This window comes from Pseudopipra pipra, chromosome 18 (genome assembly GCF_036250125.1).
Source record: "Pseudopipra pipra isolate bDixPip1 chromosome 18, bDixPip1.hap1, whole genome shotgun sequence".
NCBI classification, from domain to species: domain Eukaryota; kingdom Metazoa; phylum Chordata; class Aves; order Passeriformes; family Pipridae; genus Pseudopipra; species Pseudopipra pipra.
The window spans coordinates 14,850,592-14,865,613 of NC_087566.1; the positions used below are offsets into that span (position 1 = coordinate 14,850,592).

General features: G+C 46.3%; 2 protein-coding genes and 1 long non-coding RNA gene across 3 annotated transcripts in view; 1 reads left to right on the forward strand and 2 right to left on the reverse strand.

Annotated features, from left to right (window-relative positions):
• Window positions 1-13,441, reverse strand: part of TOP3B (DNA topoisomerase III beta) — a 90,634-nt gene extending 77,193 nt beyond the window's left edge. The window contains exon 1 of the mRNA XM_064675343.1: window positions 13,334-13,441. The gene's annotated coding sequence lies outside the window, so the exon portion shown is untranslated. The remainder of the gene's footprint in view (window positions 1-13,333) is intronic.
• On the forward strand, window positions 1,338-6,834 carry LOC135424264 (uncharacterized). Its single transcript, XR_010435134.1, has 2 exons — window positions 1,338-4,996; window positions 6,190-6,834. It is a non-coding gene; the product is annotated as an uncharacterized LOC135424264 (long non-coding RNA).
• Window positions 9,952-14,988, reverse strand: SDF2L1 (stromal cell derived factor 2 like 1). Its single transcript, XM_064675354.1, has 3 exons — window positions 14,642-14,988; window positions 13,334-13,530; window positions 9,952-11,332 (listed from the first exon to the last, which is right to left on the reverse strand). Exons 1-3 carry the CDS (start codon window positions 14,808-14,810, stop codon window positions 11,054-11,056), a joined length of 645 nt encoding a protein of 214 aa, XP_064531424.1. The 5' UTR covers window positions 14,811-14,988; the 3' UTR covers window positions 9,952-11,053.
• Between the last annotated feature and the right edge of the window lie 34 nt (window positions 14,989-15,022).

Sequence of the window (15,022 nt, forward strand, 5' to 3'; positions counted from 1 at the left end):
GGCATTATCTACCCAGCTTTTCAGCTGAAGCCTGGCTCAGTCTGTACACAACTTCTGAAACTTCAGCTAAACCCTTCCTGGGAATGGAAAGCTTCCCCAGGCAAAGCCTGGATCTAGCAGCCCTGCGTTCTTGCAAAGGACCCATCCCTCTCTGCTCAGAGGTGAACAGAGGGGGGAAAAAAAGCCTCAGAGCATCAGAGCTTTAAAACCATGCTCTTCTCTTTAGTGTGTTGTCACCAGAAGCTTCATGGGCAGAGATCTCTTCCATAAGGAACTGGCAGAACAGTGGGTGGGCAGCTAATTGAGAATGGAAGTTCCTTGGGGCAAACCAAAATAACCTTTGCAGCACTGCATGGAACTGGGTACGCTGCCTGGGCTCAGCATCAAAAACAGACTCTGTAAAACTCCTGCTTACTCATTCACCTGGAAGGTGGGTGAGCCCTTGTCTTTTAAACCTCCTGAGATACAGAGGAATCAGATGACAAAGATAAGCCGCTGTGCACAGTGCAAACTCGAATGTATCATTTTTTATGGGTGTAATAAGTCAGATATCTTAAAGAGCCACCCTGCTCCTGCTACAACAAATAGCAGACCTCTGCTTCCCTCAAATACCAATCTGCTAAGAAGTAACATCTTTGCCAGGAGTCACTACATCTATGTGAGCAGTTTACCCAATTAAAATCGATAGGCAGTTACACTGAGTACAAAAGCCACCTTCACATAGTGCTAGAAACAAACTGGTTTGTTCCCCCATTGTGAATCTCTGTCATATTTCAGAACAAGTTTGGAGTGATGGCACTCTGGGTTCACACAGCCTTCCAGCAGAAAATTCAGTTGCTTGGTTTTTCTTTTACAGCAGATATACCTTTAATACATCTCTACACTATTTTGAAAAATTCAAACAAAAGCGAGGCTGTGCTCTGGGAGAAGCAGAAAATTAAAGATTTCATGTTCTGAAGGAAAAGGGGATCTCTCACCAGCCCTAGGGAAGTATGGAGGTCACCATCATGTGCCAGCTGTTACAGACACCAAGTATGAGCAAAGCTAAGGATTCCTCACTGTCTATCCCCAAACACCAAGTGATTCACTTCGAGCATTTATAGCAGTGTTTGGAGCAAGTGAAAGAGTCATTTTGGTTCCCTGGTTGAATCTCTGGCCAAATTCTCTGGTCAGAATCGATCCTCAGTTCTTCCCCTTGTTTCACTGTCTACACGCAGACATCCCTACTGCAAGCTAAATGTTTACAAGAAAAAAACCTAACAAACCAACAACCACAAATCCCCTCCAAAAGTTTCTCTCTCCCACATACACAGACACACAGACACACAGACAAAAAAAAAAAAAAAAAAAGAAAAAAGGCAGGAGTGATTTTCATTAGGAGCGGGGGAATCAGAATAATATTTAAATGGGAAAAAGTGAAGCCGAACTGTTTTCCATTTGCACCTTGTATTAAGGAGGCAGTGGGGTAAGGGGTCTTCTTTAAAGTCTCGACTAGCTGAATGAATGGCTCTTGGCACTACAGTCAAGAGTGAAGTCAAGAGCCTGCCTCCCCCTCTGGCTGCGGAGCGGTCGCCGGGTCGGTGGTGCCAGGGGGAGGCTCTCCCGGGCTCCGCTCCGCGCCCGCTGCCCCGACCGCACCCGCACGGCGAGCACCGTGCGTCGGGGAGGTGCACCCTGCACCCGTGAAGGAAGAGATTCAGTGCCGCGGGCTCATTTTCGGTACTAGGCAAAGGCCAGTGCAGCGCAGTCGGTCGAGTCCGACAGCTGCCGCCCAGTGAAACCGGCCTCTGCAAACGGGTTGCTTGGGGGTTCCGAAGGGTCTCTGGCTTGTGGCTCTTGAGAGGACCTCGCTAAGAGTCAGCCCCGCCGCTTTGTTCGTAGGCTCTGTCCAAAGGGAAAGCCCCTGGAGCTTCCCCCACGGGGGCAGAGAGATGCAGAGGGAGGCTCCCTTTCCGTCGGGGAAGGTGCGCTCGAAGCCACCCCACCGTCTTCCCCTCCGTTGGGAGGCTGACGAAAAAATCACGCCCGCCGGTCCCAGCAGAGAAGGGCAAAGAAAACCTATGTCCCATATGGGACAAAGAAGTACCGACACGTTTTTGGGATCACTCAGTTCTGCAGCTGTGCACTGAGGGCTGGTCGTAAGTCCTAGTCCAGCACCTTAAGCATAGGTCCACCTATTCCTACCAAAAGGTCCCTTTGACCTCAAATAACACTTTATGAGGATGGAATTTTATTTTAAGGTTGTCTTAAGGCATTCTTTCAGTATGAACCATAGCGTCTCAGAGTGAATAACAGATAATCATTTTCCTTCAGTCTCTAATCGGCACCAAATATAAGAAACTATGATCTAGTTTCAAGGTGGTTTTCTGGCAAGAACAATCTAGGGTAACTTTCCTATGGAGAAGAACGTAGAAAGTAGGTTGGAAATAAAAGAGACATTCTGCATTATTATTATTTTCCCTTCAGAGCACCTTTTAATGTAGCGTCCCACACCAGCCTTCCCAGCGCAGCGTCCCCTCCCCAGTGGGGACAGTGCCGTGGCACGCAGCCGGCAGTACCTCCGCTGTCGGAGCTCCGCCGCGGGGTCCTAGCCAGGGGCGTGCTGTGGGGCAGAGCAGGGGCTGCCTCGGCAGCAGGTTAGCGCTGAGGATGCTGAACCACCCTCCCCGGCCGGCTCTCACTGTACGTCCCCTCCACGCCTGCGCCCTGCCCCCCGAAGCCCCCGCCCCTGCCTTGCTGGGGAACGCCGGGCTCGGAAGCCTTCGTTCTCCGTCACTGACAGGCATATTCACTTTGTTCTGGTGTTCCCCACATTGGAGACCCCACCTTCCTGTCCCGGCACAACAGGATCTGCGGGGGTCGCTCGCTCCCTGGCAGGACTTTCGGGTGGCACTGGGGAGGAAACCGTAAAAGCCGCATTGTCAAACTTCCACTCTTTGGAGGGTTTTCAGGCTTTTTCTCTGCTACCCATCACTACTCTCCTGGAGGAGGGTGTCCCTTCAACTCCAGCTGCCACTTCCAAAAACCACAACAACCTCTACCTTTCGGAGTAGGAACGAATGAAGTTGTGCTCTCCCAGCTGAGAATTTACACCTTAAAGAGCAAATCTGTTGCGGCCGGTCCGGTCGCCCCTCTCCGCCCCTTGAAGAGCAGCATCCCTCCTGTCCTCCAGCGCCCGGCTTTAGTCTTGGGAAAGGCAGACTTCCTAAGGGGCGTCACGAAGCTCTTTACCCCCCCAGAGCCAAGACGGGGGGGGGGGAGGGGGGGCTCCGAGGCTGCTGGGACTTTTTTGCAAGATTTCAGTTAATCACTCACAATAAACAGACTCTCATCTCATAAGGGAAAACAGCGGCCATATAGAAAGACAAATATTTTATTTAAGCTATTTCAGTCTTAGAGACTGAAGTCTCCGAACCTGACCGAGAGCCACTCCCATCACCATGGGTTTGTATTTGCTGAGGAAACGTAGCACAACACAAACGTGTTTTGCTGTGCAGCTTTATAGAAAATTGCCTGCAGCTCGACAGTAATCATCTGCACACCCGCACCCCGTGAAAGCAGAGGTAATGCGTTCAAAAGTATAATATTTGCAAGAGAGAGCAGATGGTGCTCCCTTGGGTGCAATTTCAGGAGAAGCCTTGCATTCCGCACTTCTCGAGGTCTGTTTTAGCCACACAGGTTTAATGCTACAAGAGCTTTTTTTTTTTTTTTTTTGCTGTGGAGTCACAAGCACAGCGTAAGATTTTGCTGGCACGAATCATGACCCTTCCCGCTTTGAACAAGACGGAAGGACACAAGCGGAGTAGACCGGTGATTAAAGGAGAGCCTATGCAATTCTTTTATGACACTCCGTGTGCCCACTGAAGCCAGTTACCGAGCTAGATCGGTTTGTAGTAGGATGGGAACTGCTGGAGTTGCATTAAGGCGTGTTTCTCTCACAGTGCAGCAGCACGGTTAGAATATCCATAAGCACGGAGCCCTCTGGACGTCCTGGATGCAGGACAAGCGCCCGGGAGTGCTCGTGCGCCTCTCGGCTCCCACACCCGGGCAGGTACTGACTCGCTGCTGTGTTTTCTCGGCCCGAGGAGGCACAACGATCCCGTTTGCAGCCTTTCGGACTCTTGAGCTACTGGGCTTTAAACCTGCCGCTCGGCCAGAGAAAGTCGGATGAAGGCAGAGGAGGAACAGGGGAGGGACCCCCGCTCTCCGCCAGCCCACCGGGCACAGGGCGACGGCGCTGCCCAGCGTAGCCCCGTCCTTCGTCTTCGGCCCTGCGGCAAAACATCGCCGCGCCCACGAGGAGCTTCCCACGGGAGACGTGCTGCGCAGCGCCCAGGGCTTCTGCCGGGGGCCGTGCTCTGCTCGCAGCCGGGGGCTCCGGCTGGCCACGGGGCCGGCGCATGCGGTGGGACCTCCCCGCTCCCTCCACGCCCCGCTGCGGCGGAGACGAGAGGGGTGGGGAAGGGGCAAAGAACTGTGAGGACAGATTCGCTACGGGAATGAGGGTCTTGGAGGAAGCCTCTTGACATCACCCAAGGATCGCCGTTAGCAGCGGCTGGCACGCAAATACTGGTACCCGGGATCGCAGAAGGTTCCTGTGCGAGAGCATCTTTCCGCTAGACATGAAGGAATATCAGCAGGCAGTGGATGGTGAGAAACCAAAATTGCACTGCCAGGGAGATCTGCAGAAAAAGAATCTCTGTTTTTTTGGCACATGAACAAAACCCTCGGCAATAACGGCGCCGACAGGAAGGGGAGCTGGACTCACCAGCCCCCGGCCCCCACCGAGGACGGCTGGCGTAGCGCAACGTGGGCGACCCACGCAGCCAGTGGGAGCTGCATCCCCGCAGGATGGCAGGGAGAAGCCTCTCAGCGGCTCGCAAACCGATACCGCGTCGGTAAGAGATGGCAGCTCCTCATGCCAAAGGGAAGCCTCGGCGGGTGGCACGGGATCCACTCCAGGGGAAGTGGTCCAGGAAGAGCCGAGGAGAGCCAGGTGAGTCACACTAAGGACAAGAGCCGTTCACGTAAGTGTTACCACTGACGAGCAACGTATTCTGGCCAGGAACAGATCGTTCAGTTTTCGCTTTTGCTGTCGAGATCTTGCAAGATGCAATGAGTTTTGTTGTAGATTACGGGAGGAGGTGAGCTCCCTGTTTAACCACTCTTTTGTGCCTTTCCTTCCCCCACCGAGCAGAAACCGGTATTTAATTTTACAGTACAGGTAATTGCCTTAGATGTGTACTATAAGCAAATAGACTTCAACCTTGGCCTCACTTTATCGATCCTAAAGAAAACAGGAAATAGAAACGCCTGAAGCACCGCTTCAGAGCCTACGCTACTGTTTTAAACTTCCCTTTCGAATAACCGAGCAGTACATGACTTGGCAGAGCGCACCTAACGCGAGGCACGGCCGCACGGGAGGTCTTGCAGCAGCAGATCGCCTTAGCAGTGTAACGCGGAGGAAGCGGATGTTATTTGTTTCCCCCTGAAGAGTATAAATCCGCAGCGATCAAAGCTGCGCAGCTGAAACACCGCCGGGCTGCCAAAGGCGCTCGACTCCCAGGGAGCCGGCAGCGCTCGGGAGCAGCAGGCGGAGGAGCAGCGCTCACTAGCGGCCGCCGCTCCCGGCCCGCTCCCCGCTTCCAGATGGAGATAAGGGGAAAGACGCGCCCGCCCCTTTCTCCTCAGAACGGCCCTGCTCGCATATACTCCACACAAGTTTTCATACAGCTCATCCACAGGACTGTTCCCTAGGCAGGACAGAGTAGTCACTGGCCAGTCCAGGGAGCCGCGGGCAGGGGGCTGCAGTCAGCCCGACCCTTCCAGCCTGCAGCGGCCGGGCTGGCAGAGATGGGGCCGACAAGGCATCAGCAGAAGAAAAATAACAACACTGGGTACCTATTGCATCTTATGTTTAGCTGTGGTTTGAGATACTTCGACATTCAGTACAGCACACACTTATATTACTAATCAGCAGTCTCAGAAAATGAAGCTTAGGTGGATAAATACATAACCATCACAGAGATCAAGCAAAGAGCCTTAGATCCCAGTCACAGCTCAACAGTCCTCCAGACATGCAATGCCAGCACCCGCACATTATTTTTATAGTTTAAAAAAGCACATAGGAACTAATCAGGCAGCTTTGCAGCTTGCATGTATTCTGATTAATTTCTAATGTTTTTTAAGGGTTTGGTACCCTTGAGATGTCATACAGCTCCTAACGCTTCTTATCCTAATGAAGCAGGACACCATTTTCCCAAAGGATTGAAGACAGCTGAATCCCTCACAGAACAGTGGCTTGAATCAGTATCAGAGGAGGATTTCACTGGGAACTTTGTGCTAATTTAGAATTAGCACAATACCAAATATAGCAAGAAGGTTTTTATAATCAGTTTAATTTGATGCAATTTAAAGAGAAAGAAGCATTGAATGGTGCAGCAAATAAAGTCTACTTTTCAAGGTGGTCACTACATTCCCTCCTTGTCTCATACACACCCAAAGTAATTCAGTACTGTCCTCAGTGGAATTGGTTGACCATCTCAAATAATTCCCACACATTACTCCAATTACTGCAAGCTTGATTCAGGAAACAGAAGAAAAGGAGCTAACCCTGCTGTTCCATCTTTAGAGTAAAAAGAAACTATTAGATACAAATACTCCAGGTCCTGCTAAAGCATTTATAAACATGGGAGCACTAAGATGCTTAGAATGGCAGTGGGAGGAGGGGGAAAAGTATAAAATATTTATTCCTCTAAGCATTTAAAAAACCTTAGGACCTTAAAGTTTATTACTGTTTGTGATTTGCATACATAATAAATGCTACGTCCCCCAGGTTTGAATTGCCTTGTGTTTCCTATGCAACTCCAGGTTGGTAAGGTTCACCACTTTATTCCTCCTTGAGGAAGCAAACCACCCCCTGTGCTTCCTATCCCCCAGGATAGAATCAAACACAATCAAGAGGAAAGCACTTCCTTAGCTCCAAGTATTCCTGTTTAAGGGTAACTTTTTTGTTGTAGTTGTTTCCTAACAAAGCTTAATGACAGAACCACAAGTGCTGCCTTGTATCTCCAAAAACATGGGTTCCTGAAAGGCAACTGACGAAACAGCCACGTTATGAAGCAATTAATGATCAAACATATTTGAACAGTGGCCCAGAGCTGTATTACAGGAAAATGTGTTTCAAGAGAGAATTGCAAAACCAAAAGGACACAGACGAAAACTCAAAACTAGGAAAGAGGGACAGCAGCATCAGGCACCCTACATACAAATTCTCTGCCAGCAGGAAATTTAACAAAGAGGCACCAAGAATGTCAAGCAGGGATTCAGACACGTAGCAAGATGCTGCTGCTGGAAAGAAGGTCCTGATAAGGTTCAGCCTCTGTCTAGTACAGGTGTGAAACATGGCGCATCTACAGTGCCAGCTACTGCTTCAGTGCTGGAGAAGAGAGGCAGAAGAGAAAGAAGATTCAGTAAAACTCACAGGCTTAAAAACACTGCTGAGTAAGCATCACTGTTACAGGGTTGTTTCAATAGTAGATTTTTTTTCTTCCTAAAAAGATATGCTAATTTAACTTATTAAGAGCAGATATACTCAATTAGTATTCCCAAACAAATTAAATTAAAACATCGGTTTATATTTAGGCTCAACATTCAGAATCAATGAGCTGTACATCCCTTCCAGCACTTTTGAAGAACTAAACCCAGTCCTCATTCACACTGAGAAGCCAAAACACATAGCAAGTGTTCATACGCTTAGCAGTTACAGAAAGTTTTAAAAACCTTCCAGAAATAAGAGTAAAAATGTTTGTAGACACATACTTGCCTCCAAAATTAGCACATCTAAGGAACTTTGTCATTTTTACATTGAACTAGATATATACATGTGTAAAATGCAGTATTTGAGAGATTGTCTTCAACATAGTTCAGAGTAGATAGTCTTTAGCAACTATTCCCACTAAGAACAACTATAAATACAGATTCCCCTAATTCTTTCCCCAAAAGTCTTTCTAGTTTACTAAAGGAAAAGTAACAACATCAGTGCACCTTTTCAAAGACTTCTTGCAGTAGTAAGCAAGAAATTTGGAAGCATTTGTTATTTAAAAGAATTATTTGCTAGCATCAGAAATCAAAATAAACAGCTTTCACTTAACATTGAAGCATACAGAGGATTTTGACAGGAGATATTATAAAATTTATCACCTTAAAATAAAGGAAAACAAATAAGCAAAACAGCAATCCCGAGTTTTATAGCTACATCTCTCAGTATTTCATGCTTTATTCTAGAGCCCCAACATCCTTGGGCAGATGATAAAATCACATGGAAAACAAACAACAGCAATATAAAAATGGAGATTCTCCATATCTCTAGAGCTCATCTGTGGTGGAAGGGCTGAAAAGTTGAACTGTAAACAGCTGAAGTAAATAAAAACACCTGAACCACACTCTGGATCTCAGTACTTGCACATGAGCAAGAGCCATCATTTTTCACAGCTATAACTTTAGCACTTCCTACATTAACATGACCTTTCTTCCTAGCCAGCATTTAGCATGCTGGGAGTACCAATGGTTCTTGAAGTCCTATATTAGACCTTTCCAAAGTAAGATGTACTTAAACTGGCCTTATTTAAGAGTCCTTCATTTTTATAGTGATAAAAATCAAGAAAAAAACCTAACCAACTAAAAAAAAAGCCAACTCTTGTGACACATACTCAAGCGAAACATTAAGGCCAAGTTCTTTTACACTTTGGTCATAATAAGAAGTGGAGGAAACTCAGTTCACAGGAATATTGTTGAATATGTCTTTAAATAAGGCATTAATAGATACATATGTGTGGGGAAGTTTGGTTCTTTAGGAACAAAAGGTACAAATATTTTTCAAAATTGAGATCATATCAGAAATTAAGCAATAAGGACTAAAATTATTTTTTTTCTCAGCCTCACTAAACCAATTTGGCTCAAATCCAGAACAGAAAGACAAAGGTCCAGGGAAATCCCACTCAAGCATAATAAATAAGATTGATAAATACCTTTGCTTCGGACAAACATCCAGGCACAGAGAAACATTGGGTAGGGATAGTGCCTGACACACAGACTGAGATGAGCCCCACAGCTCTGTCCCTTTCTCAGCCAACTGTATTCCACAGGTGCACAAACACTAAGCCCGTATGGTTTAGGCATAAAGCATTTTAGCTCTTGGTGACAGAGAACTCATTGCCCAAATTATTTTTTCCTCCTGTCAAATACTCTCACTCTTTTTGTTTTTACTTATATACCATCTTCAAAAGAAAAAGCCCTCCTTTTTAATAAAGGAAAGGAAAAGTCAGCTTGTTTATGCAGAAGGTTTGGTTTGTTTTTAAACAGTTATCCTTTATAGCTACAACTCCAATATCAATTAGTCAGGAATATCAGTGAACCTGAAACATTAATCTCATAAAAGTTTACTTCTATTACAAATCACCAAAATCCAGCCTACTTAACCTCCAAAACACCTGCAATCCTTAAATACCCACGTTCAACTAAAATTAATAGAAAAACATTCTTACCTTCTTCTTTGAAGAAAAATAATGAGCTACACAGAGCAACTGTGACCGGGGTGCTTTGTTCCATAGGGTACAAAGAATCTTCCTTGGTAGGAAACCCTTAAATAAAACCTGGAGCTGGCCTGGCCAACACCTGCACAAGGCACAACAGAGCAGGACCTACAGAGTAGCTGTTGTATTTCTAAAGCTGAACTGCAACCGCTTGGTGCACCTTCTCAACACAACCCTTAACGCTGCAGCACGTGACTGGGGCTGTAAAAGCAGTAAATCACTTTCCTGCTTCTTTAACTGATTGACTAATGAGCACTATAATCAGTAAACTATTTACACATGGAAACAAGGACACCTGAGTTTTCCGACTTTTCTCACTCATTTGGTGAGCTTTTCTGTTTAAAGCAAAGAGCAAATGTATGGTATTTTGAATTTTAATCGGTATTTCCAGTAACACTGTGTAACAAACACATTCAAGAATTAATTTCTCTTTTCACAGAGCGAGAGGAACACAGAAATTCTTAATTTGTTCAATGAAGATTCCCTGCTAGCACTCCACCACACACCATTCTGTCAAAAATCCAGGACCAAACTATTGTCTAAGATTCTTTTTGCTCTTCTGGATTCACACACAAAAATCCCCACATGGGTATATGCCACACTATTTATTCATCTGAATTCTCATACTGATCTTCCAGAGTGACATTGAAGTACAACATAAGCCAAACTCAACTGTCCCTTCGCAGCATAAGGAATTTTATAAAATTCTAATATTAATTAGACAAGCAACTTTCTGCACCAGTTCATAGAGCAGATCAGCCTTACCAACGGACAATTAGCAGTACCACCATTACCAGATCATCTGAACTTCTTGGACAAAGTAAATATATTAAAATTTTGTCTTCTTGTTCCAACATACACAATATTTTCAACTCTTCCAATACAGTACAGAACGAAACTCAGGAAGCACATTGGAAGCTATTTTCAAATGGATACTTTCGTTTACTCAAAGGCTTGATAACTGACTTCAAGCCATTCAAAAAACACCATTTTGATAACCATTTTTCCCTTTCTAGACTCAATCCATCTCCTCATCAATGACATTCTTTCACTAAGAAGCGGAAATCGGTTTCCAAATATTTAATTATAGTTGGAAAAAGATTACAAAATACAAAGTTCTATTGTACTTGGGACTACAGAAATGTATTACTTCTATTTTTCCATTTCCTTCGAATTCAAGAAAAAGTAACAAGCAAACAAACGACAACAAAAACTAACAGATGTATGAACTAGTTCCACCAATAAGCTGGAAAATTCAGAAAGGATTTCACTAAATAAATGTCAGTGGCTGAACCTGGCAGAAGCCATTCCCCGCAGAAGTGCTGCATTTCTAGAATGAACTAATGCCCTTCAGTAACACAGAAAGTCAGTCACCCGGGCAAGACGGGACTTAGAAGAGACCAAGGATTAGCATCTCTGAACTCTGGAGTCAGCTAAAGCTTTTTGGATCCTCTGTCAATTCAGAGCTCATCATGTTTTGCAGGGTCCATACTGGGTTTGATGAAGACTCCCTCCATTGCTTTCCAATAGTTGTGATGATTAGCAGCAGGCATGCCATGGACTTCCCGCTGGCCTCTAATGGGGTGGCCGTACTGTTCTCCTGTTATCGACAGGAACACCTCGGTCCCCACGTGCTTGAAGCGCACGGCGTCATCCCGCTCCCAGTAAGTCCCACTGCACTGCACAATCCAGATATCCAGGTCATCTCCTTCGCCATCATCACCAAAGGCACTTACTTCCTGTTAGAGACACAAACTCCCTGGAGTGAAAATGTAAGCAGACACCTCCAATACACACAAATACCAACCACAAAGTCAGCAGAGTTTAAAGACAAGGATGGGGAAAGAAAAAGTGCTGTTGCTTTGCTTTGCCAACAGTTATCAAATCCAGAAGCAGAAGTTTCTACCATTACAATCTGATCACGAATTGCCAACAAACTTCACCGTGTAATCTGAGCAAAAAGTGCCAACGAATCCTAACATACAAATGAAATAAAAGAGGATTTAGCACAGAGAGACCAGAATAATCCTCCTGAGAAAAAAAATTCAAAAGAAACAACTCTAATGCTGACACAAATTTTCTCCCCACAAAATTAAGTTTGTAACTGTAGACATTTAGCTTTGTAGTATGACTGTCTTCATAGTTACCATTGCAACAGCTTTCTCAGCATGTGTTTTTATCACAACATCCCAACAATTTAGCTCATTAAGTATCATATTCCCTTTATACTTAATTATACCAAGCTTACAGTTCGGTCACCAACTATTAAGGTGACCCAACTCTTTCTTCAGATAGACTGCTACATAGCTCTTTAAAATAAATAAAGATAATGATTAAGACAAATGAATTGCTGCTAAAACAAAATTGAGAGATTAGATTTCATCATGCACCATATAAAAACAAAACCAAGCATTTACAGAAACAGACAGACTAAGCTCCAACTGTTTGAGACTCTAAACAGCCTTTAATTCTTAAAAACTCTGAGAACTAGAAGTGATGAACAACTTGAAAATAGAATGGCAACAGTTTGTACCCAGCAACCTAAAATTTTAGGGTCATGTTAATTCAAGTTTACGTAGCTCCAAAAGTGTGAAAGATAATGCACTAATTGAAAATCCAACTTCTGTAAAGAATATGAAATAAAAGTTTGCATTTATAACTGCATCATATGTCAATAACCTCAATGACCAATAACAAGTCACAGTCCTATAAATCTCTGAGGGACTCAGGCAAGCTTTCCTTTCACTCAGACATTGTACAAACACATATATAAAAAAAAAAGAAACACAATGACAGTTGCTGAATGTTTTTACATTACTGACAGTGTTATACAAAGTGTCTACAATGACAAAGGAAAATTAGGGGAAGGTTTTAGATGCAATCTTTTCTTTAAAGAATTCTTCTGAAATGCTATTTTTCCATCACTTCTTTTAATAATGAGATTATCTAGACACCCTACACAAAGCTGGACCTTATTGTTTTAGCCACTTTACTCATGGTGAAAGATAAACCTTTTTCACAAAGAGTCAGGTCTTCCAATTTTGAATGTGATGACCTATCTACAAAGCCTGATGGAAGACTGAAGTGACTAACAATGACAAACTTACGACAAGCTTGCATTATTTATTTTAAGAGAGATTTTGAACCTTGGAGAAGCATTTGTTCAAGGACAGGACCGGGACTTAATGACAGAAATTACACTCTTCTAGATATGTACAAAATTATAAATAAATACGATTATGAGAGTAGATTCAATTTTCCTGTGGAAGGAGGACAGATAAATAAGAATAGTGAACTGAAATAGGGCTAGCAAGAAGATGGTTGAAGGAACTTGGATACAGGAATGCCTAGTGTTATAATATATGATTAGCTGCCTTGCTCTCAAGCAATCTTCACTGTGTTGAGGGAGGTGCCCATTAAACATTTCAGAACAATGCCAGCAGCAATGGTGCAGAATTTAAAAAAAAAAAAAAAAAAAAAAAAAAAAAGAAAAGAAAAAAACCAGATTTGTTAAAACTACTGCGAAATACCAATAGTGGTACATATTAAATTTCACCTGAAGAACTGATATACATTATTTCAAGATGAAGAAAAACATGTACTCAAACTCTGGATACGCACAGACATACTGCTGCTGCCAGCTGGCACCCAAGGCTGGTTCTCCAAAAACATGAGGAACTGGAGAGACTGTTGTCAATACATTGCACTATTCATAAAAAACGTAAAGATTTACAACTCACTTGGTTATTGGACAGTGGTGATGGGAAGTGATGAGTGTGCAGGTTTTTCCCTGTGTTAACGTGGGTCAGTCGTATTGCTTGCCCACATTTCACCGGTGTACCACGCTGGCAACTGCCATCACTCTTCCCACGGATCCGCCAGTAACTGTTGGCATCGTCTGAAGCTTCAACTCCTGTCACTGACTGCTGCCCACTTCCTGTTGGAGTAGAATTAAATGACAGGAGACTTAACCTGCTTCCCCAGTTCAAAAAGTCCTGAAAGAACTAAAGAAATTTTCTTTAATGTTCTCACACCTTCACGTTCAAGAAATGCTTAATTCTCATAGTCCATTTACCGACTGCAAAGGGAATGCAGGTACCAAATACTCTTTCAGACTGAGGAAGTCGAACACACCATGTGTTAGCAGATGCAAACTGTCAAAGTTTGTGGCGAACACACGAGAAGAAAATGTGATTCATGGCGGACACTATTCACACCATCCCGCCTTTCTCAAAAAAATACCAAGTTCTTTGTGTCCCCAAACAGACCAGCACCCTTGTTGCCTAAACAGACACTGCAAGGTCCTGCTGAGGCCCTTGACACAGAGCAGGGCTCCCCTCAGGGATGGGGGCAAAGCACCCCTGTCACATTCCGACTGCAGGGCACACACAGCGCAGCTGACACGTCCCACACCCCGGGCCTCGGCATCCTGCTGTCCCTGACAGGTCTCCAGCGCACCCCAACACCCCAGCCCTGGCCTGCTGCTTCCCCTTGCACCAAGGACATGAACCTCTGGAAGCTCTCACCTCCTTCTCCTTCCCTGATACCCTCACTGCCCACTCCTCGCAATTTCCCAGCCAACCCCCTGCCGGGCACTGCCTGTCTCCCCCACCTCCTTGCCCCCCTCACAGACACCTCCTTGCCCCCCTCACAGACACCTCCTTGCCCCCCTCACAGACACCTCCTTGCCCCCCTCACAGACACCTCCTTGCCCCCCTCACAGACACCTCCTTGTCCCCCTCACAGACACCTCCTTGCCCCCCTCACAGACACCTCCTTGCCCCCCTCACAGACACCTCCTTGTCCCCCTCACAGACACCTCCTTGCCCCCCTCACAGACACCTCCTTGTCCCCCTCACAGACACCTCCTTGCCCCCCTCACAGACACCTCCTTGCCCCCCTCACAGACACCTCCTTGTCCCCCTCACAGACACCTCCTTGCCCCCCTCACAGACACCTCCTTGCCCCCCGCCATTTTCCCGGCCCCCTCACAGCCTGTGCCCCCAACACCTCCCAGCTCCCGACACCCCCGGCCCGGCCCTGCTCACCGGAGCCATACTTGACCTCATGCGAGTGGAGCCGCACGCTGTGGCGGGTGTTGAGCAGCTTCAGCACCGAGCCGCAGGTCACGGCGCCCGGCGACGGCTCCCTGCCGTGGCACAGCCCGCGCAGCAGCGCCAGGAGCACCAGCGGAAAGAGATGGCGACCGCCCCGCATCGCGCCCTCAGCCTGGCTGGCACCGAAACCGCCACCCCCTCGACCCGGCCGGTCCAGGCGCTCTCGCCCCTCGGCCCGGCCGGTCCCCTCACCGCCGCCCCCTCAGAGCGGCGCTTCCGCCCGGCCGCCCGCGCGGGCCCGGCAATCACCCCGCCCGCCGCCGCGACCAGCCAATCCTCGTCTGCTTCCCGCTCCACCGCGCTCTCGGATTG